Source organism: Panthera leo, chromosome A3 (genome assembly GCF_018350215.1).
Source record: "Panthera leo isolate Ple1 chromosome A3, P.leo_Ple1_pat1.1, whole genome shotgun sequence".
NCBI classification, from domain to species: Eukaryota; Metazoa; Chordata; class Mammalia; order Carnivora; family Felidae; genus Panthera; species Panthera leo.
Window position 1 is genome coordinate 2001853 of NC_056681.1, and position 20916 is coordinate 2022768.

At 62.3% G+C, this 20916-nt stretch overlaps 1 protein-coding gene across 4 annotated transcripts in view; it reads right to left on the bottom strand.

Annotated features, from left to right (window-relative positions):
• CDH4 (cadherin 4) overlaps positions 1 to 20916 on the bottom strand; it is a 538296-nt gene that overhangs the window by 34768 nt on the left and 482612 nt on the right. For all 4 annotated transcript variants that reach the window (XR_006200327.1, XM_042930499.1, XM_042930497.1 and 1 more), the window contains exon 7: positions 16827 to 16999. Coding sequence is in view for 3 of the 4 variants with exons in the window: in XM_042930499.1 (XP_042786433.1) it covers positions 16827 to 16999 (173 nt within the window). In the remaining variant the exon portion in view is untranslated. The remainder of the gene's footprint in view (positions 1 to 16826; positions 17000 to 20916) is intronic.

Below are 20916 nucleotides of genomic sequence, written 5' to 3' on the forward strand. Positions count from 1 at the left end.
TTTATGTCAGGAGAACCGCAACCACCCCATGAGGTGGCTGACATCTTCTCCTCTGTGCCGGGCACAAGGGAACTCAGAAGGAGGTAGAGGCTTCCCCTTGGAGGTGCATCAGAGATGGCTCTTGAACGAGGAGTGTAGGGCTCACCGGAGAGGGAAGCTCGGACAGGCAGTGTGAACAGCAGGAGCAGGAGGCCCAGTGAAATGAGCCCAGCACGTGGCCCTGCCCACGTGGCCCTGCGTCTTCTCACACCGGGACCGCCGAGCGCACCAGGGGCAGGAGGTCGTGCCGGTGGGGATTCCGGACACCCGTCGTTCTTTCTGGCTTTTGTCGTGGACAAAATGCATATGGAGCCAACGGTGCCCACACGGCAACATCAGTGAAGACACCTAGCGGGTCTCTTTCCGAGCGGACGGTACACGGAGAGCATGGCCGGCACCATCCTCGACGGACTGCCCGCGACAGCAGCACGGTCAGGATTCACCAGCGCGGACAAGGCACACGCAGAAACCCGCCAGGCCTGGCCTCGTGGCCCTGCCCGCGGCAGAGGCCGCTTCCCCAGGGCAGAAGGAAGACGCCCTTCCTTCCCGTCCATCAGAGGGGCCACCTGTCTCAGGTCACAGCTCTGCCTTGGCGAGGACTAGGGCGCTGGTGCTGGAGGCGGTGCCCGTGCCGGGGGAAGGCCGGCAGACCGATCCTGAATCCCCACACGCCTGAGCCTCGGTCCCTCTGCACCCCACCCCGCGTGCGCCCTGCCCCACCAGGATGTGGGCGCAAAATCCGGTTTCCCGCAGCCTCGCTTTGGAAGGTTCTCTGGTTTAATCGGACTTTCTCCTCCCCCCGCCCCCGCAGGACCGACTTCCAAGCCGCACAGAATCCCGGCGGAATCCACCCGTGATGGGCAGGGGACACCTCGGGCCTTCCTGCACGCCGGTGTCCCTCATCACGGGGCAGCCCGGCCACCCGGCTGGGTCGGCGTCCCTCTGCCAGTCCTGCCATGTGGCCACACGTGCCCAGGCTGATGCACACTGACTGTCACATCGCCCCCCACGGCTGGCCTGGCGCTCGGGCTCCGTGGCGAGCACCCTGTGGGCGCCATCGGGGGGAGCAGTGAACGAGTAAGTGGGGCCTGGCAAGCCAGCGCCCGGCGCACGAGTGGGCAAGTGACGTGATGCCTGCAGGATGCGGGTGTGCAGGACCACACCCACCCCGCTCCCGGGTTGCTGGCTGCACTCTTCCCCTGGCGCATCATGGAGCCCTGGACTGTGAGACAGCCGGCACGTCCCCGCCCCTGTGCTGGCCTTGCTCAGGGCACACGGCAGCGTCCCCTTCAGTGAGGCTTCCCGCACGACCTCTGCCACTGGGGCTTTGACTGTCTGACCCCCGGGGTGGGAAGGAAGGGGGCCCGGTGGAGCAGACACGGAGCGACCAAACCTCCTGCCCCACCTTGCCTCCCAGGGCCACCACCACAAGGGGCCAGAGCAGAGGACCCGAGAGGGCACAGGCTGGAGGCCAAGGGAGAGATCTGGCCAGAGAAGAGAGGAAAAAAGTCTGATTGGAATGTGAAGTCTCTTCCACACCGTCCTGTGTCCTCAGTCATTGACTCACAAGCGACACGGGACCATCTGGGCTACTGGCCTCAGAGACACAGGGACACACATGCATGTGCACGTACGTGTGTACGTGAACGTGTGTGCCTGGTACCTGTATGCGGACATATGTATGCACGTATATAGGTATGTGAATGTGTACAGTTGTGTGCAAGTGTATTTGTGTGTGCACGTGTGCACGTATCCATGTGTACATCCATGTGTGCATATTTGTATATGCACACGCACACACACATATAGGTACATGTACACATACGTGCACAGGTGCATGTATCCATGTGTACATCTGTGTATGTTTGTGCACGCATACATGTGCACACACACAAGTATATGTATATGAGTATGCATGATGCACATATCCATGTGTACATCTGCGTGTATGCACACACACGCATAGAGGTATGTGTACACGCATGTGCACACACGCATGTATCCACGTGTACGTCCATGTGCGCACGTTTGTGTCTGCACACGCGTGCATATAGATATATGTGCACGCGTGTGCACGCGTGAAGGCATCCATGTGTACATCCACGTGTATGTGCACGTGTGTGCAGCCCACCACCACTAGAGGGTGTGCTGGTCTTGCTTCTGGAGGGTGGGTGGGGGACTCTCTGGGCCCTGAGTGGGTGGGGGGGGAAGACCACCCCCCACCAGGAAGAAATGTGGGCAAGGCCCCAGCAGAACTTGGCCTCGCCGTGGGCGGGGCTCTGAGACCCGGGCCAGCTCGGCCCTAATCAGGGTTTGCATCGCTGTGAGGCTCCCCGGCTTGCGGGGGGTGGGAGGTGCTCAGCTCCCGTGCTGCTGCTTACGCTTTAGAAAGTACATTCTCAGACCCAGGAATGCCATCTTTTTGCGGCACCAAATCCCCTTCTGGAACGGCATTCAGAGGCTGAGGAAGGCGGCCAGTCACCTGGCGTCCTTGGACAAGATGCCCTTACATAACCGTCCCATCGTTACTTACGGGAAGGCTCTGGCATGGTTAGCGGGTTGATGTATTCATTAAATAAGGCTTCGTGTCATCGTTTCCGTGAGGCCTGGTGTGGGAGCCCTGACACGGCAAGGGACGTTTTTCAGGGCTGTTCTAGTGCCTCCGGCTGGCGACCCCACAGACCACATTTGCCGCGAGGTGCCTACGTTCCAGCGGCCCTGGGGAGCAGGGGTGAAACCCTCCCTACTTTGCAGTGGATCAAACTGAGTCCCGGGAGGGGGGCGCACATGGCTGGTGGATGGTGTGGTCGGGGTCTGGCCGTCTGGAGCCCCCAAAACCTGCCGCCCGGGTCTCCTGGGACAAAGAGATGACCCTGGACCCACAGTGGTCCTTCTCCACGGGCTGAGCTGTGCAGCGGGCCTCTGATCTCCATATCAGCCCCTGATGGAGCTGCAGGGAGGTGGCCGGTGGGGAGTGGGCGGGCCTGGGCCTCCTGAGTCTCCCACCAACACTCCCCCCCCCTCACTGCTGCCCAGGGGGACCCCTCCTCCTCCGGTGCAGTGAATTCGCTGAAATGTGATCTGGCCATTTTCAAGTTCGAGAGGAGGTAAGAAAATCGAAAGTGGGTGGTCCCGGGGGTTTTTGCTTAAGATCCCCATAGCTCAGCATTTAAATTTTGCAGAACATCCGTCAATAGTGCAGCTGGCTGACCTGCCCGAGAAACGCATCAAAGCTTCCTGCGGGCCCCGTGTTACCCGCTCCCCGTGCCGGCCACCAGGACTGCACCCTGACCCACGTCAGGCCTTGGCTTTGACCCCCACGTGCCGGAGGGGCCCGGGCCCCCCCCCCGACCCGAGAATGGCCCGTGTCACCCCCCACGCTCATGTCTGCTGCAGGTGCTTTGCAACGGGCTGGCAGCCGGGATGCAGGTGTAAGTTCAGGCTGAGAGCCCGGCGTCCACCGGGCAAGCCACAGACCCTCCCAGCATCCCTCCTCCCTGAATGAGGCTGGGGTTCTCCTGCTGTCTGGTCACCGCTGGTGCCCCGATGCTCCCACCCTGGGCCACAGGCCCCCTCGTGCTTCCCTGCCTATCACTGCAGTCACTGCTGGAACCGCCATCCCTCAGACGCTGACCTACAAGTACACTGGGGGCTTGGCCTCCCCCCTGCGCCTGGGGCTTACGTTGCTTAGCACCTGGGTGTCGGATCAGGCCCTGAGAACCAGGCAGGAGAGCTCACGGGACGGACACTGTGGGAGGAGGGCTCACGGGAGGGACACCGTGGGAGGAAGGCACACGGGAGGGACGCCGGGGAGGAGGGGACACGGGAGGGACGCTGGGGGAGGAGGGGACACGGGAGGGACACCGGGGGAGGAGGGGACATGGAGGGACGCTGGGGGAGGAGGGGACACGGGAGGGACGCTGGGGGAGGAGGGGACATGGGAGGGACGCTGCAGGAGGTGGCACGGGAGGGACACCACGGGAGGAGGGGACACAGGAGGGACACTGCAGGAAGAGGGGGCACAGGAGGCGGGGGAGGGGGCACGGGCTGCTGCTCCTGTTCACTGGGACTCGTCCCAAGGGGTGTGGGGAGCGTGACCGCCAAGGAACATGGTCTGTGGGTCCTTGAAAGCTCCGTTACCCCACGAGCAGCGATCTCGCGCCTCGGCACGTGCCCGGGGGGCTGGGAAAAGAGTCCAACACAACGCTTGTCCAGGGCTCGCAGCTGCACTGGCCACGCGGCCCCAGGTGGAAACAACCCGGACGCCCGTCCACCCGTGACGAATGACCGGCTGCGGTCCACGCACAGGCAGCAGTACGACTTGGCGGCTCCAGGAGGAACGGAGCGCGGACACGTGCTGCCCCAGGGGCGAACCTTGACGGGACGGCACTGGGCGAAGGGAGCAGACCCAGAGGCCACCTGCTCTCGGGCCCCGCTGACGTGACACGTCCTGCCAGGGCCAGCCAGTTGAGACAGACATCGGAAGAGTGGCCGCTGGGGGCTGGGGGGCAGGAGGGGCTGCCGGCGGGGACGGCGTTTTGGGGGGGGATGACCAGGCGGGGGGGGGGGGGCGTCTCCACTGCCCTCCGCACCCTCGGGGTGTGTGGGGCCGGCCGCCTCCCCCCAGGGCTGCGGCGATGCTGCGGCCGCGACAAGCCTCACCCGGCCCCCATCTCCTCCCTCTGCACCGCCAGGTTACTCTCTGCAAACGAGAGAACGTTCCAGCACCTCAGGGACGGCGTCCTCCCTCGGCCGCATGGGGAGTGGCCGCGCAGTCCCCAGCAGCGGATGAGCAGGGTGCCTGGCTGTGTCCCCATCTCCCTCTGCGGGACCGAGGGGAGATGAGCTCTTAGGAACAACCACCGAGGATTTCGGGGGTCTGAGACCCTGGGAAGACACAAGCCAGTGGCAGGGGGCGGTGGGGGGGGGGGGCTGTCCCGTCCTAGGAGATGCCTTGGTCCCTGAGTCCTGGAGTTTCTCCTCCTCGGGGCCCCTCCCGGCCACCCGCCTGGGTCACAGACACAAGCACCTGCACTGGCGGGAGGTGGGGCAGCCACGGCCACGCACGCACAGCTCACACCTGATCACGGAGGGGCCACGTGCCCTAGTTCCGCAAGTCCAGGATTCCGCGGGGCCCGCAGGGCCCGTGCCCTCCTGCACGGATGCTCCAGGCGTTTCCCACTTGGTGTTGCTGCCCTCTGGGGCCACATCATTCTCTGAGGGGGGCCGTCCCCAAGTCGCGACGATCAGAACTGTTCGCAGACGTGGGGGAGGGAATCACCCTGGCTGGGAACCATCACTCCAGGGGAGGAGACAGCCGATACGTGAGCAAAACGTGCCACGTCAGGTAGTGACAAGGGCTGTAGGAGAATGAAGAAGCGGGCCGAGAGTGGTGGGGGTTCGTGGGGTGCTAGTTTACACGGGCTGGCCAGACAGGGCTTCTTTGTGAAGGAGTCACTCGATTGGCCAACTGGTGGGTATCCTGGGGAGGGATGTTTTAGGCAGCGGGAACAGCCAGTGCAAAGGCCCTGAGGCAGGCACTCTGGCGTGGCCGGGAAGGGAGGCCAGCGAGCAGGGGCAAGGTGGACCAGAGGGTGCAGAGGATACAGAAGCTACATTTGGATTTTACTCTGGGGGAGACAGGAAGCCACAGGAGGGTCTGAGAAGGCAGCGGTGGTCGACTGGATCCCCTGGCTGTTGAGTGAGGACAGAAAGAGGGCAGGAGCAGAGGTCAGGAGACCAGTTGGGAAGGTGCCGTCGAGGTCTGGCGGGCGGAGCAAGCAGGGGTGGGTGAGACAGACTGGAGGGGCCGTGGGGGCAGGGGCCTTGGCGGCCGAGGGCGTGGGGACGCAGGCCAGGTGGGGGCGGGGAGGGGGCCGACATGCGTGACCACGTAGGGACATCCCTCCCTCTGCCTGGAGACGCTGGCTCTTCCCCCCTCTCGCTTGGGACGGGGTCGCTCTCCCTTCTGCCCCTCACCCTTGCTGGCGGCTTCGTGTGAGAGAACACAGGCGCCTGCCTGGGGCCTGTGACTGCCGGACGATGGGGCTGCAGGGACCCCCGGGCAGAGGCCAGCCTCCCGGCGCCTCGGGAGAGCAGGACCCAGGATCCAGAGCCTCCCAATTTTCAGAGAATCCAGAAACTGGGACTTTTGTACAAAACCCCCCCGCTTCAATGCCGTTTTAAAACAACAAACCCTCACTTCTGTGGCCGAACCTGTCTCTGGGCTGCCCGAGACCCTGGATTGGCTGACAAGGTGCCTCGAAGCCGAGGGCACGGGTGAGATCCCTGTTCCACCCCAAGGAACGCGCCAGCTGGGGTCACCTGAGGTGGGAGCAGCTTTGGGGCCGCCCGGAGTCTGCCATCGTCCTGGGAGGGCAGCCGCCTACGTAGATGAGTGAGCACGGCTGCCACGCCGGTGGAACTTCAATTACAAAGTTGGATTTATTCACAGGCTGGGTCTGGCCGAGCCCCCGCCAGCACCGCCCTGACATCGCCCTCCTCCGGAGCCCGGGCGAGGGCGGGCCCTGCCCCACCCCCCACTGCCATCCTGTCAAGCCGCACACCTCCAGGAAGAGGGTGGCCTCCCTGCGCCCCTGCCCTCCAGCCAGCCTCTGAGGAGGAGGCAGAGATGGGAGACGCCGGTCAGGGCTGAGAAGGCGGGGAGGGCTTCCTGGAGGAGTTGGCAGGTGGTCCTGCCACGACTCCCCTCCCAGGGCTGGGACACGGGGCCCGGGCTGTTCCCGTGGGAGGCCCGGGTCCTTGACCCGCCTCCTCTTGCCCTGCACTCACATCTCGGCTCAACAGAAAGATCGAAACCAAGGAAAGGTCCACAGCGGGGGACAAGCCGCGCAGATCCCAACGACGGAAAGCGGGGAGGCCGTGGCGGTGACGCACCGCCAGGCGCCACCGGGGGCCACACCCTTCGGCCCTCAGGACGGCTCCGCTGCAACTGAGGACACAGCGGCCATGGCGAGCGCAGGGAAGGGCACGCGGGTGCGTCTCTCCCAGAGCGAGGATAGCGGACCCCTCTTTTCTTCTTGGTGCTTCTTTGTGTTTCTTTAAAAACATGTTTCTAGGGGCGCCCGGGTGGCTCCGTCGGTGGAGCGTCCGACTTCGGCTCAGGTCACGATCTCGCGGTCCGTGAGTTCGAGCCCCGCGTCGGGCCCTGGGCTGATGGCTCGGAGGCTGGAGCCTGCTTCCGATTCTGTGTCTCCCTCTCTCTCTGCCCCTCCCCCGTTCATGCTCTGTGTCTCTCTGTCTCAAAAATAAATACACGTTAAAAAAAAGTTTCTAAATACTTATTCATTTTGAGAGAGAGCGTGGGTGGGGAGGAGCAGAGAGCGAGGGAGAGAGAATCCCAAGCGGGCTCCGAGCTGCCAACAGAGAGCCGGACGTGGGGCTCAAGCTCACAAACCGTGAGATCACGACCTGAGCCGAAAGCAAGAGTGGGACACATAACCGACTGGGCCCCCAGGGGCCCCCTTACTTGCGTTTTCTACCACGGACATGTTGCTTTTGTGACAAGAGAGACCACGAGGCATTATCGTGGAGAAAGGCTCCAAAGGCTCCAGCCTGGGCTCCGGGGCAGGAGTGGCTGTGACGTCCAGCGCTGGACCCCGTGGCTAGAAACACGGCTCTGAGGGTTCACAGCATGCGTGGACGGGCCACCGTGTCGGGAGCGGGCAGGGGCGGGCGGCAGGGTCTGGGGTGCAGATCAAAAGCCCCATGACGAGAGCACCTTTGGGTCTCCTCTCCTCCCCTTTCCGGCGAGGAGACTGGGAGGACTTCCCGGGGGACAACCAGGCCACACGTGGTGAACTTACACAGGGCTCCATAAACATGCCTGAACACCGGCCGGCGAGGAACGCCCACCTCCACCCTGCCCGGCCCCGCCACTGCCTCCCCTGAAGTGGGCGTCTTTGGAGGGCTTACAAGGGGCTCATTTTCTAGGAAAACACAGTTTTGGAATTTTCCGTGTGGCCTGCCACTAGGCTTGTCATGAAGCAAAGGGGACACGCCGACCCTGTGACCACAGGATGCTCCCCCCCGAATCCGAGTAACGGGACGGCGTGGACTGCGGTTGATGGCGGTGATCCATGACGGTCATCACGCTGGAGCAAAGCTGCGTGGACCCTCCTCCACGAAATCTCTTCGTGGGCCGACAACGCAGGTGCGGCATCCCGGGAACCCCGGGCAGGCGCTGGCTTCGCGTCCCTGCAAGTCCCGTGAGGCCACGAGAGGACTTCCTGGGCCCACCCTCGTGCGGGGAGACACAGCGAATCGATGAAGGTGACCGGCGAGGGTCAGCACGTGTGGGGACGGAGAGCCTGGGTGGGGTCCGTGGTGACCGAGTGACCTCGCCCAGGGGTAGGTGAAAGCGAGTCCCAGGACGTCCGGGGCTCGGCACCAGCCGCACGACACAGCCGTCAGAACAGAAAGCCACCCTCGCCTTCGGAACGGGGCCCGAGTGTCACGTTCGCCGTCCCGTCCGGCCACGGACACTCTAACCGGGGAGGTTCAGGTGAGCGGTGCCTCCCGCTGGGCACACGGGAGACGCTGGGGCCTCTCACACCTTACGAGGCCTCTGCTGACATTTTAATCATGTAAAAACGCTCAATTTACATAGCTCTGCCTAATTAGACACGGTGGCAATTATGTTTGTGGATTTTCCCGTCCATAAAGATGGCTCGCTCTGCCAGACGGGAAGCTGGCTCCGAGCAGCGTCTGCGGGGTCTCTCTCCCCAGGATGCTGCCGTTCCCGGGGTGGGGGGACCAATACCCTCACGGAGAGAGAAGGAAAAGGCAGATTTGTGTAGGTGTCTCGTGGAGAAACCACGTCATGTGGCCTGCGTGCCGCCCAAGGGGCAGGGGGAGGGCGCCCTGGCCGGGCAGGGGCTCGGGAGTCACCTGGGGTCTCCGGCCCCTGCCAGCAGCTGCCCTCCGCTTTTACAAAAGCCTGGAAATGGAGCTGTGTTACTGTTTGTCACCGAGCGGCCCGGACCAGGGCGTCCGCTCGACCGCGGGCCTTTATTCACACTCTCCCGGAGGCCAGCGGGGGAAGCTCAGGGCAGCTGGGACCGAAGCACAAGCAGGAGCTGGGAACATCAGTGAGGGGAGGACCCTCCCGCGGCCACCCCCACCGCGTCCTCTACCCGGAGGCAAAGGCAGACCCCGCGGGGAGCGCCCGTGGGCAAAGCGGGAATGGGGATCTGGTGCGGGATCCGTAGCGGGCCACCTGCCATGTCTTGCCAAGCGGCTGACGGGAGCTAGGCAGAGCCACAGTCCTGGCATCTCCCCGGGGCACAGAGTCACAAACTCAGAGTGAGCTCTCCCAGGGGGACAGACACGGCGCCCTGAACCCTGACGGCTGGTATCTCACGGTCATCCTCGGAGCGTCCCTCTCTCGGCTCCAGGCCCTACTCTCTGATGAAGTGCAAATGCCACCTTGTCCTGACTCTTATCAACCATTCCCACTTTAGTACAAAGCTCTGGGTACCATCTCTTGTGGACCGAGTCCGGTAAAAGAGGCCCCAAAGAGCGAGGACACTCAGGTTGGAGCGCTTGGTAGCTGAGAAACAAAAAAGTCCAGGCAAGTACTGATCTCCCCGAGCTTCAGTCAGAGGCAACAGGTAAGAGAGATGGGCTCGCACAGATCCAAGGTCTGACAGCAGGCAGGGATAAGGGTGGGCTGGCTGCAGCCCTGAGGGGTATGGGGCAGGCCGCACAGGGCTCAGGTGGCAGGGGTGACAGATTTCTCAGACCGTGTCGCCGTGGGTCTGCCTCCCTGCTGGTCCCGCCCTCGCCACGTCCACCCTGCCGATGCTTCTACACGTTTCTTGAGCAACCTCAGTGCCCGAGGCACCCAGCCGATCGCCAGGCGGTCAGACCGGGTCTGCTATCCAGAGCTCGTTGGGCAGGGGACTCGCTGTAAAGGAGCCAACAAGCTTGCGCAGTCTCCCTCGGCGCGGGGGGGGGGGGGGGGGCCGCGAAGGAAACGCCCGGTTCAGGGGGAGGCAGAGGACGGGCGCCAGCCCTGTGCAGACTGGTCAGAGACGCCTCCCTGGGGGCGACATCTGTGGACACAGGAAGAACCGGGGCCTCAGGTCCCCGGGGACAGGGGAGGGCGTGGTGGGGGGTGAGCCATGAGGCGGCGGCGGCGGAGGGGTGGGCCAGCCCTCAGCACCTGGGGAGTGGGAAGCTAGGCGGGGGCTGTGGGCAGCATGGGCACAGAGGCGGCTCCTGGCACGTCTCAGGCGTCGGCTCCTTCCTCCAGACCCCCTGACGTCCCTTCTGTCCGGGGACCTCCCCCCTTCCCCTACAGAGCTCCCGGGCTTGCCTGGCATCACCACGACGCCTCGCCCCGCGACGACGAAGGAGGCAGGGAGTGTCCACCGGCCGCCTCAGGACCACGGCAGCCTGTGGTCTGTGGATGTGCTAATCAGTGCAGACAGCTTGTGTTGAATTATTTCACTTGACTCGCTTAAGATTCAGAGACCACTTGCTCTGGGCGGGAGGATGGGAAGGGCAGCCGGAGAGGGGCGCTCGGCCGCTGAGCGGACACCCGAGGTGGCCTCCCCAAAGGAGAGGCCCAGCCTCCCGGTGGGACGGGGCCGAGGGGCAGCGGAGGCCGGCGGACCCGGCACGGCCACACCCTATCCAGGCCGAGCGATGTGCGGGCTGGTGCGTTCCCAGCGTCTCCGAGAACACAGGGCAGAGGCCGGACGGCAGCGCCCTTGGCGGTCCCTACGCCAGGGGCACAGTGCCGGCAGCAGGCGCACGGCAGGGGTGTGGAGGACGGGGCCCACGCGGTGCAGGGGCTCAGACAGGACAGGAGGGTTCCTGGCTGGGCCGTCTCCACTCGGGTGCAGGGGCTCTCCCCGCTGGACAACACAGCCTTTCTGGGGGGGCCTTTGTGGGGGCTTTGCATCTGCAAAGTCGGCTCGAAGGTCTGAAGCGTGAGGTCAGGTGGGGGAGGACTTGACTGCAGGGCTTTGTGCCGAAGGCCGGACGACCGTCCAGCACAGGATGTGGACGTGGCTGTAATGTGTGTGGGTGGGGGGGTCAGGCCAGCACGTCACCGCACGGGACCCTTGTGGGAAGAGCTCGGCTGAGTGAACGGTGAAGACAGAGGGGCCCGGAGACCCTGGGAAAGACTGGATTTTGTCCTGAGAAAGGAGGCCATGGAGGGTGTTCATCTGGGCGACGGGTGACTGGAGACTCGGGGCAGAGGGTCACAGGGCACGGAGGCCATTGTGCTTCACGGTGTTGGGTCACTGGTCACTCTCTCACCAGCCCCCCTGCTCTGCACCCCTTGGCCGTGTCTGTCAAAGGGTGCCCTCCCGGCCTCTGGGCCCCGCGTACAAGGAGCCACCCCCGGTTCGGCCGGTGTCCCTTTAAGGGCGGGCGCGGGCTGTCACCGGCCGACGGACAGGGCATCTCACGTCTCCCAGGCCGCGGCGGTCTGCGGAGCTGGGAAGGCCCTGAGCCGCGGGGCACACGTCCAGCCCCACTCGAGGGTGCGTCCTGCCACCGGGCTGCCTGTGCCCTCAGAGGTCACGTCCTCTTCCTGTCCCGCCTCTCCTGATCGGCCAAACCCGACTCTCGAGGACCCTGTCGCCTGTCACGGCTGCTCCAGTTCCCCCTCTGTCAGATGTCACCGTGGTGCCCACTGAGGGGGGCAGGTGCGTGAGTGGGCTTCTCAGAGAGCCCTTTCCACGGACTCAACACTGGCCTGTTCGGCCCCCCACCTTGGGCCCAGAACAGGGGTCCGAGGGGGGATGGCCGGTTACTTCAGGGTGGGGTTGTTAGAAAAAGCAAATAAAAATACGGACATACCACCCACTTAAATTGGAACTTCAGACAAATGACTAACTTAGCATAAGTATGTCCCATGCGGTGTTTGGGACATACTTACACTAAAAAGGACTTGTTTTTCTGGAGCTCAGGTCTAACTGGGTGTCCTGTGCTCCGTCTGGCAGGGTGGAGCACAGCCCCTCCGCTTGGCTCAGGAGCGTCCCCTGGAAGGGCTGGGGGCCAGGCTGGGGTGGGCAGGCACCAGACGAAGACACGCACTTCAGGGGTACCGTCCTCCTTCAGGGCAGCACGAGCCCCCGCCCAGGGAGCCCTCACGTTCCCGTTTCTCAGGGGAGGAAAGCAAGGTCCTTGTGACCGGCAGCGCTGGCCGTCATGGAGCTGGGGTGCCCAGAGCTGCCCTAAGGCTGGACGTGGCCCGTACACGTGTTCCGTCTGCCTCGCCTGGGATTTTGAAAAAGGTCGAACCTGCGGCGCCTGGTGGCTCCGCCCGTTAAGCGGCCGACTTCGGCTCAGGTCATGATCTCGCTGTTTGTGGGCTCGAGCCCCGCGTCGGGCTCTGTGCTGACAGCCCGGAGCCTGGCGCCTCCTTCGGATTCTGTGTCTCCCTCGCTCTCTGCCCCTCCCCCGCTTGCCATCTGTCTCTCAAAAATAAACATTAAAAAAGAAAAAGAAAAAAATCAAACCTGGAGCCTTCCCTGCTCGAGGTTCCAGTAAGGTCTGGGGTGTGGCAGGTCGTCCCCAGGCCTCTGGCACCCTCCCCCATGCCCCGTGTGACCTTCCAGCCCCCTGGGGCAGAGCCTGTCTCCTGCTCTTTGACCTGCGACCTGAGACCTCCCCCCCGGCCCCCAGGAACCGTGAGCCGCTCTAGCCTCGCCTCCCTCACTTGGGAAGAAACACGACTGCTAGCACCCCTCCTTCTGCACCCCCACCCCAGGCTGTTTTGAGGACGAAGCGGTGCTGTGTGCACTGCCCGGCCGCGTGCAGCTTCCGTGGGGCCCCCGGAGGGGCCCTGGTGTCCACAGCAGGTGCCGGGTATCTGTTTTCTGGAAGCAAGGACAGGGCCGGAAACGCCCACGCGTCTGCAGTTATCCCTAACTTCCGCCGTCAGGGGGCCTGGCCAGCGTGTTCTCTGTCCTTCCCTCCCCGAGCGGGCCTGTTGGTCCACACACAAATTAAAGCCGGGAACAGAGGCCCCGTTCCTCCAGCACGGCAAGGCTGGCCTGGGGAAACGGCAGCACGGTATCCAGAGCCTTCCTCGCACGGCCTCCCGGAAGGGTCCTCTGGAAAGAGGCTCCGTAGATGCCTCTTTCCTTCCGGAAGAGCCGACCCCGCCAGCCGGAGCTCCCGGTAGGGCCTGTGGTGAGCAGCTCTTATTATCTGAGAAGGAGCTGAGGGCAGCTGGGCGGGCGGGACGCTCGGCTGGCTGGAAGGGCACCAGCCCTCCCGCCCCTCTGTCCCCTGTGCCTCAAGCCCACACCCATCAAATACTGAACAGAACTCCGTGGAGAAGGTCGTGGGACGGCGGGGCCGGGGTCTGCCCGTGTGAGAAACCGACGTGCCCCAGAGTGGGCGCCCCTCTGCCCTGTCGCGGTGGGGGTCTGGGGCGGGGGAGCGGATAGGGCCACCTGCACAGGAACCTGGGGAAAGCTCGCAGCAGCAGGGCTGAGGCGGTGCGGCCCGGAGCTCTGAGACACAGGGCTGGTGAGAGAGCCCACCCCCACCTCCCGCCCCCTGCAGGCCGCGGACAACACCGAGATGGGGAGCGGGCCTCCTTTGGCCTCTGCGTCGTGGTTTAGGTCAGCTGACGGACGCCCATGTCTCTGGGGGACTGGATGAGGCAGAGGGGCCACGGTGTCTGCCCATGGACACAGGGAGGTCACGGGCGGGCATGAGGGCGGAGCCCGAGATGGGGCTGGCAGCAGTAAGGACCCGGATGCTGCATTCTATTTGGCGTTAAGGATGTCAGTTTCAACGCTGCATGTGGCTGGTGGCTACCTGCAGCCCGCCCTTGGAGGGCCACTTCCTTCCCGTCCTTGAGTTCAAAGGACACCTGTTAGGATTTAGGAATCCCAAGAAGAGCAGGTCAGGCCTCAAGAGTCTCTCCCCCAAATTCCTGTCCACCTGGAGGCTCAGAATGTGACCTTATTAGGAAGGAGGGTCTTTGTGGGTGTAACTGGTTCAGATGAGGTCACCCTGGATCAGGGTGGGCCTCAAATCCAATGACGGTGTCCTCGTAAGAAGAGGAGACACAGAGAGGCACACACAGAAGCCATGTGACCCGGAGGCAGAGCCTGGAGCGACGGGGCCACCAGCCAAGCAGTGTCCGCGGCTGCCAGGGGCTGTGACAGGCAGGAAGGGTCCTCCCCTCGGGCCTCCAGAGGGGGCCATGGCCTGTCCACACCGTGGCCGCGGGCTCCTGGCCCCTAGAAGTGTGACACGGGAGTTTTCGGAACTTTGTTACAACATCCCTGGGAGACTCCTCCGATGCCCTTCCCGGAGGCGGCGATGGGGCAGGCCCTGGGGGGGCTTCCTGCCCTCGGCGGAGGCACATGGGGTTCTCCCTCTATAACCCGAGCCGCTTCCCGGACGTATTTGTTCACTTGGTGATTTCTTCCTGGCCGGCTTCTCCTTCCCGCAAAGCGAGCCCCACACGTGCTGGGAGGCCGCCTGCCCTGGTCACGGCTGTCTCCCCAGCGTCTCTGATAGTTTTTAGCACATACGAGGTACTCAAAGTTTTTGACCGAATGAAGGAACGTGCCTAGTGGGATCTATGATTTCTTGAGGCAAGTTAGCTGTGTGATGCGTAGCATTCAGGAGAAGTGAGTGCTGGTCATTTGTCCCAGAGAGCAGAAAATGTGATCGGTTCTACCAGACCCCAGGGTCCGAGCAAGGTCACCTCCTCTGAGAAGCCTCCCTGGATTTCTCCATTGTGAGAGCACCTCATCCATACAAGATACTTTGTGCATGCGATCCCCGGCACCCCCCTGCAGCATACTCATTTATTTAGTCCCCCACTCCGCAACCCCCCCCCCCCCCCCCCCCCGCACACCTTTGGGGACTGGCCTAATGAGCTCTCCATCCCCTGCGCCTCACCCAGCACCTCTGTCCAAATCTGCTACACAAGAAAGGAAAAGACGGTGTGAATCTCTCCAATGGCCTTCCCATCGGGAACCACTGTCACAGCCTGAGGCTCCACCTCCCCGGCTAATGACAGCAGCCTCCTGGGGGCCGGGGAGCAGTCCCTCCCCCCGGTCCCTGACTCCAGGGCCTGGTGTGGACGGAGCCGGCGCCTGTCTTGGTCCCTGGGAGGGTGGTGGGGTCTTGACGGGTCCCCCAGTGCACACATCTCCGCCGACGCCGGGACAAGAAAACTCTGAACCCGTGCCTCTGCAGCCCCACGAGTCTCCCTGCCAGTTCTCGTCCTGCCGCCACGGCCCGCGCCTCCCCTCCCTGCCCACCAGGCTGGCGTCACTGTGTCCGTGTCTCAGAGGGAGGGCACTGTGGCTGGCGCTCAGGACTGTCCGCTAACACGCTCACGGCCATGCGGCTGCGAGGGCCACCCTGCGTCCTGCTGAGCCCCGATGTTGCACAAATGACCTCTCGCGTGACCTCTCCGCCCCAGTCCCGCAACCCCACTACGAGTTAGGAGTTCCAAGGAAAGCGCCTCATGCCTTCCCGGGAGGCGGGGGGCGCTTTCCATGCTACAACCTGGCGTTCACTGATTAGGAAGGCGCAGGTGGGGCGGCCCGGCTGGACAGGTTCTGGTAGCTTTGTCGGGAGGAGGTCTATACTCTAGGTGTTAGGTGTCCCCTCTCCAAACCTGCAGGGGGTCAGTCTGGGACGGGAGAACCTGCTGGGAGAAGCTTGGCCCTGAAAATTGACACTTGGCAGGGCCCCGGCTCACTGTCCCAGTTCCAGATGAGGTCCCCTGGACCCAGAGAACAGGCCCGTGACACTTCCGGGGAGGGGGAGCCGTTGGCCACCGAGATGGATGTGGCCAGCAAGCCGTTGCTACAGGCAGCGAGCCAGGACCGAGGAGCACAGCCCTGTTTGCTCTGAGCTCAGCCAGGGTCTCCTCCCACTCCTGGGAGCCGAATGCTTTAGAGGATAAACTGAGTCACGTATCCTTTAGAGGGCATGCCGGCCTGTGGTCACAGAGCGAACAGGAGGTTGTCATCGAGCCCAGAGGCGGGACAAGCAGGTGACGCTCCTCCGAGAAGCTTGGAGTACCCGCGGCTGCCACCTGGGGACTTTCAGCCAGGAGCAGCTGCCGAATCTGCCAGGGGCCCCAGAGCCAGGTGACTGGGGCAGTGCCGTCTGTCCACACGGGAACGTGTGGCCCAGTGCCTGCAGACGCACCCGAGTGTGGTGGGAAAATGCCTCTCCGGAGGCAGCAGCAAAGGCTCCTTTTCCCACCCTGTCCTGAGGTGGCCTCCCTCCGGGGTCCGGCCCTGGGTGGGGTCCACACAATGGGGTGAGGGAGTCTGGGTGTAACCCAGGTGCCAGCCTCGCGGGGTCCCGGGAGGGGCGGGGAAGGTGAGAAGTACCCAGCATCGGCTCTGATTGTGCCTGGCCTGCGCGAAGGGTGCCGCCCCCTCTGTGCCCTCACTTCATCGCAGGGTACGGCAGATGGCCTGCCAGCTGGACGCCAGGGTCAGACGCGGGAGGGAGTTCCAGGTGTGTACGTGCCAGTCCCCAGACCCGGGGACCCGCTGTGCGGCATCCTGAGACCCACAGAGCTTCGCCCCGCTTTTTGGAGCCTGGGCCCCTCGGCCCCACACATGCAGCTGGGCCTGTTCTGGAAACCGCACGTGGGACCAGCTCCGCGATCTACCGGAACTGCTTTGTGGAGACCCCGGTCCTCCCACCCCCCCACCAGGCGCAGTAGGAGATGAGTCTTCTGGGGACACGACCTGGGCCAGGGCGGCCTCTCCCACACGGGCTCGCCGGCCCCGCGACGCCCACCTCACCTCTCGGTCCAGGCCAGCTGCCACCGTCACAATGTCCCCCGTCTCGCTGTTGATGGTGAACATGTTCTGGGATGGGCTTTGTGGGGTCTGGGTCACGATCCGGTACCGCACCATCCCGTTGGCCGTGGTGCTGTCGTCAGCGTCATTGGCCGTGACCGTCATCACGTAGGTGCCTGCGACAGAGAAAGCATCTCAGGTGGAAATTGCTGGCGACACGTGCGGCTGCGCCCTCGCACACACCCAGGGCAGACATCACCAGCCGATCGCAGATCCGCGCGGAGGCCTCCGGAGCCGCCCATCCCCCCGCCCCCGCCACGTGCCAGACGCCGGCCAATCGCGGGAGATGGTGCTAGAAAGAAACCTGCTCCCGCGCTTCCGCACAGAGACCCTCTGCAGGACTTCTGCTCGAGCTCGGGGCTCAGCCCTTCCTTCTTTCTCAGCTGCGGGAGGGCCGGGGCCCAGAGACCACGCTTCTCATGCTCGGAGCCCAGCGCCCTCCGCCCGCTCGGCTCTCAGCCTCCGCAGGGGCGCGGGGCGCGGTGCAGCGGGACGTGGGGGCGCAGAGTGGCGGGGACGGGGGCGCGGCGGGGACCTGCGGCACATAGAGAAGGAACGGGGTCTGGGCGGTCTGCGGAAGGCACGGAAAAGCGCTTGTGGGGCGCAGGGAAAGCGAGCCGAGGGGAGACCCCGCAGGGGGCTGTGCACACGGGGGTGGAGGTGGGGTGTACGTGCAGGGGTGCCTGCGGGACACCCGGCTGTCTGCGTTTCGGATCCAAGCGGTTGGGGAGCCGCCCCCGCGGCCCCGCGTCTCAGTGCTGGCGGGGGGTGGCCCGACCCTGCCTCGTGACTGCAGGTCCTTTTGGTGTCCACCCTCCCCGGGTTGGATCAGCGCATCCCGCCCCCTGGCCACTGTGATGGGTTCAGCCGTGGGCACCTTACCCATCAGAGCCAAAGGCAGTAGTTTCCTTTGCTGGGGTTTCGGGGAAACCAAAAGTTGTCCCTGACCCTGGAGCTGCTGGCTCAGTGAGTGAGGTTGGGGGCTATGGGCACTTTGTGGCCACAGAAGGCCAGGGCCATCTCGGGTGACAACTCCTCCCTAGGAAGCCCCTGGATCAAGCTGCACCTGAACCTATCACCCAAAGACTTTTTAGACATCAAGACGTTAAGGAACAGTAGTTTTAGGTTCATAGCAAGACCTGACTAGAAGTACTCTCGTGTCACTGAGCTCATGCATTTCCATTCTTGTGCCATTTCAGTTTGAGTCTGTGTCACGTGCAGCTGAGTTCTGAGTAGCACCACCCCCAGCCTCGTGCCTGCCACTGGAGCCCTGGGCCCGGTGGCCCCTGTCCTGAGCTGCACGTGTTGACTTCAATTCCTCGCTCCCAGGTTGGGAACAGCGTGCTGTCCAGGGCCCTGCAGGGGTGCAGGGAGTGTGGGCACCTTCTTTGGCAGGATCCTTTCTTGGGGGTTGTTGTCTTAAGTTGGGGCTGAACCGGGCTTGGGGTTTCAAGCTGTGCAGCTAGGCCTCCAGGCCTGAGAAAGGGCAAGGAGGAGGGGGGGAAGGGCAAGGAGAGAGGGGCTCTACACCCAGAAGCCCCGTCAGCCGGGCCTCCGTTTCCTCATGAGCTCCTTGACGAGGTCCCCGCTCCCAACACGGCCCCTGACTGGTGACCCGGGGAATCAGTTTCAGGGACCAAGGCGTTCCCAAACCTTTAAAATCCCAGGCTCAGAGTCAAATTTGGTGCCTCGTGAGAGAGAGTTCTGGAGGCAGAGTGTGTGCGGGCCGGATGCTGCTAAGGCTCTCGCTGTCTGGGACCCGCCCGGTCAGTCCGTGCCCTCTGGCTGTGCCCCGGCAGCCGCTGGGTGTGGAGCACCCGGTCTGGCTTGTCAGTAGCAAGAGCTGCCCTTTAGTTTGGGCTCGTTATAACACTGTGTTAATTCAGCAGCCGCATGTTTGCTAAACGCAGGAGCCTGCTCTTTAAACAGATGATCTGCTTCTGACAATTCTTCTCTGATTGCAGAAGGAAAGCCCATCCGGTAACCAGTGCATGTTCTCTGGAAGAGATCAGATGGTTCAAGGTAGGAAAAGCACACCCGTGACCCAGTCCCCGACACAACTGCCTACACCTGGCTTAGCGTGTCAGGTCAAGGAGCCTGAATTTCACATCTTCACCACCGAGAGCCTTTCTGCCCTTCCTTTTTTTTTTTTTTTAAAGCAACTTTATTACTGATTAAAGAAATGAAAGGAAGGCATTTTTCACATACCAAAAAGGCAAACACTATTTAAAAATAACGATGATACAGGGACGCCTGGGTGGCTCAGTGGGTTAAGCGTCCGACTTCAGCTCAGGATCTCACGGTTTGTGAGTTTGAGCCCCGCCTTGGGCTCTGTGCCAACAGCTCTGAGCCTGGAGCCTGTTTTGGATTCTGTGTCTCCCTCTCTCTCTCTCTCTTCCAAAAATAAGTAAACATAAAAAAAATATAACAATGATACAGAATAGCAGTGATATATAGAGGACCTGGGACTCCTGCGTCCCCTTCTCTCCAGGGAGCAGACGGCCTCAGCTTCCAGCCTCAGCTTCCGGAGGCAGTTCCACTGTCTGTATGTATCCAAATGCCTTTAAAATGTGTCCAGTCAAGAAATCCACTGGTAGGAATTTGTTCCAAGGGAAAAATCACAGATGTACAAGAGATGATTGATCCGTGCCCTCGGGTGTCCGTGCGGACATGGCTCCTGATGGCCAAGTGTGAAAATCCTCGACAAAGACTTACCAAACACCCACTACGTGCCAAGCACCGTTTTGGCATTGCATGTTAGTGAGCAAAACGGGACAAAATCCCTGATGCACAGGGGTGGGTGTGACTGTCAAATCCCCCACATGAGGACCCTCGTAGGGATGCAGTGTTCCATACCTTGACTGTATGGACCCCCAAGTCCCGGCTGTGATATTGTGCTGAGGTTCTGTGAGACTGAACACACAAGCATATGCCAGCCGACCAGACACGAAAATAGAGCTCTAACCCGCCACCCGCAGGGACCAGTGGGGTGTGGGGGACATGACCCGCCACCTGCAGGGACCAGCCCTGCAAGCACAGCTCTCTACAGGTCAGCTTGGAGGAGGTGAGACCCTCTATCTCTGGTGACAGTCCAGGAAGCCACACATGAGCCCAGCAGCAAAGAGCCCAGAACGGCCGGGACTTGATCAATACCTGACAGCTTCCCCGTTTAAGTCCCCCTGCTTCTGACTCAGGGCTGACCAGGGTGTGTCCCCAGTGACACGGGACCCCCCCCCCCCCATCCCCAGGCCTGCAGTCCCATCAGGGACACGCGGACGCTCTCTTAGGTGCACGTTGCACGTGGCTCTAAAGCGATCTCCAGTAAAAGTCCAAGTGGAAAGACCCCTGACCCGTGAAGCTCACGTCCAGTGGTGCAGACAAGCAAAGAGCGTAATCGATACGTAAATGATATTAGCTGTAGGACAGCAGGGTGCTGGTTAAATAAATCATGATGTTCTTATAATAACATTCCTACGATGGACTAGCTCAGAGCCATTAAAATGTTGTAGAAGAATATTTAATGATATCTGAAATTTTCATGATACACGTACGGCTCCCTGGAGAAGAATGAGGTTTCTCAACTGTTCAGTACGACCCCGGTCTTTAAAATCTCGTGTTTACGCAAAGGAGGGAAGGCCAGAGGGCGTATGTCAAATGCTCTCGACAGCAATCTCTGAGTGCGGGACCGCACGTGTAACTTGATTTTTGCTTTCTGAGTTTCTCCGTATCTTCCAAGTTTCCTTCAGAGTTGATTATCAGAAAATAAAATGTTACTAAAAAAAGCAAAACAGAAAAAGAAATACTCAGCCGAGAAACAGAATATGGGACTTCTTTTTTTTTAAACCTAAATCACAATTTGGTTTCTCTCAAAAAAGAGAGATTCTGAAAATCTGCTGGGTCTGTGGTCACCACCACACAGTCAGGTGACAGGCGCGTCACCGGAGAACCCTGTCAAAGGTCGGAAAGGGGCAGGGTCGCTGGGGAACAGAGGAGACGGGGGCCGCGGAGCTGAGCAGGGTCCAGGAGGTGGGAA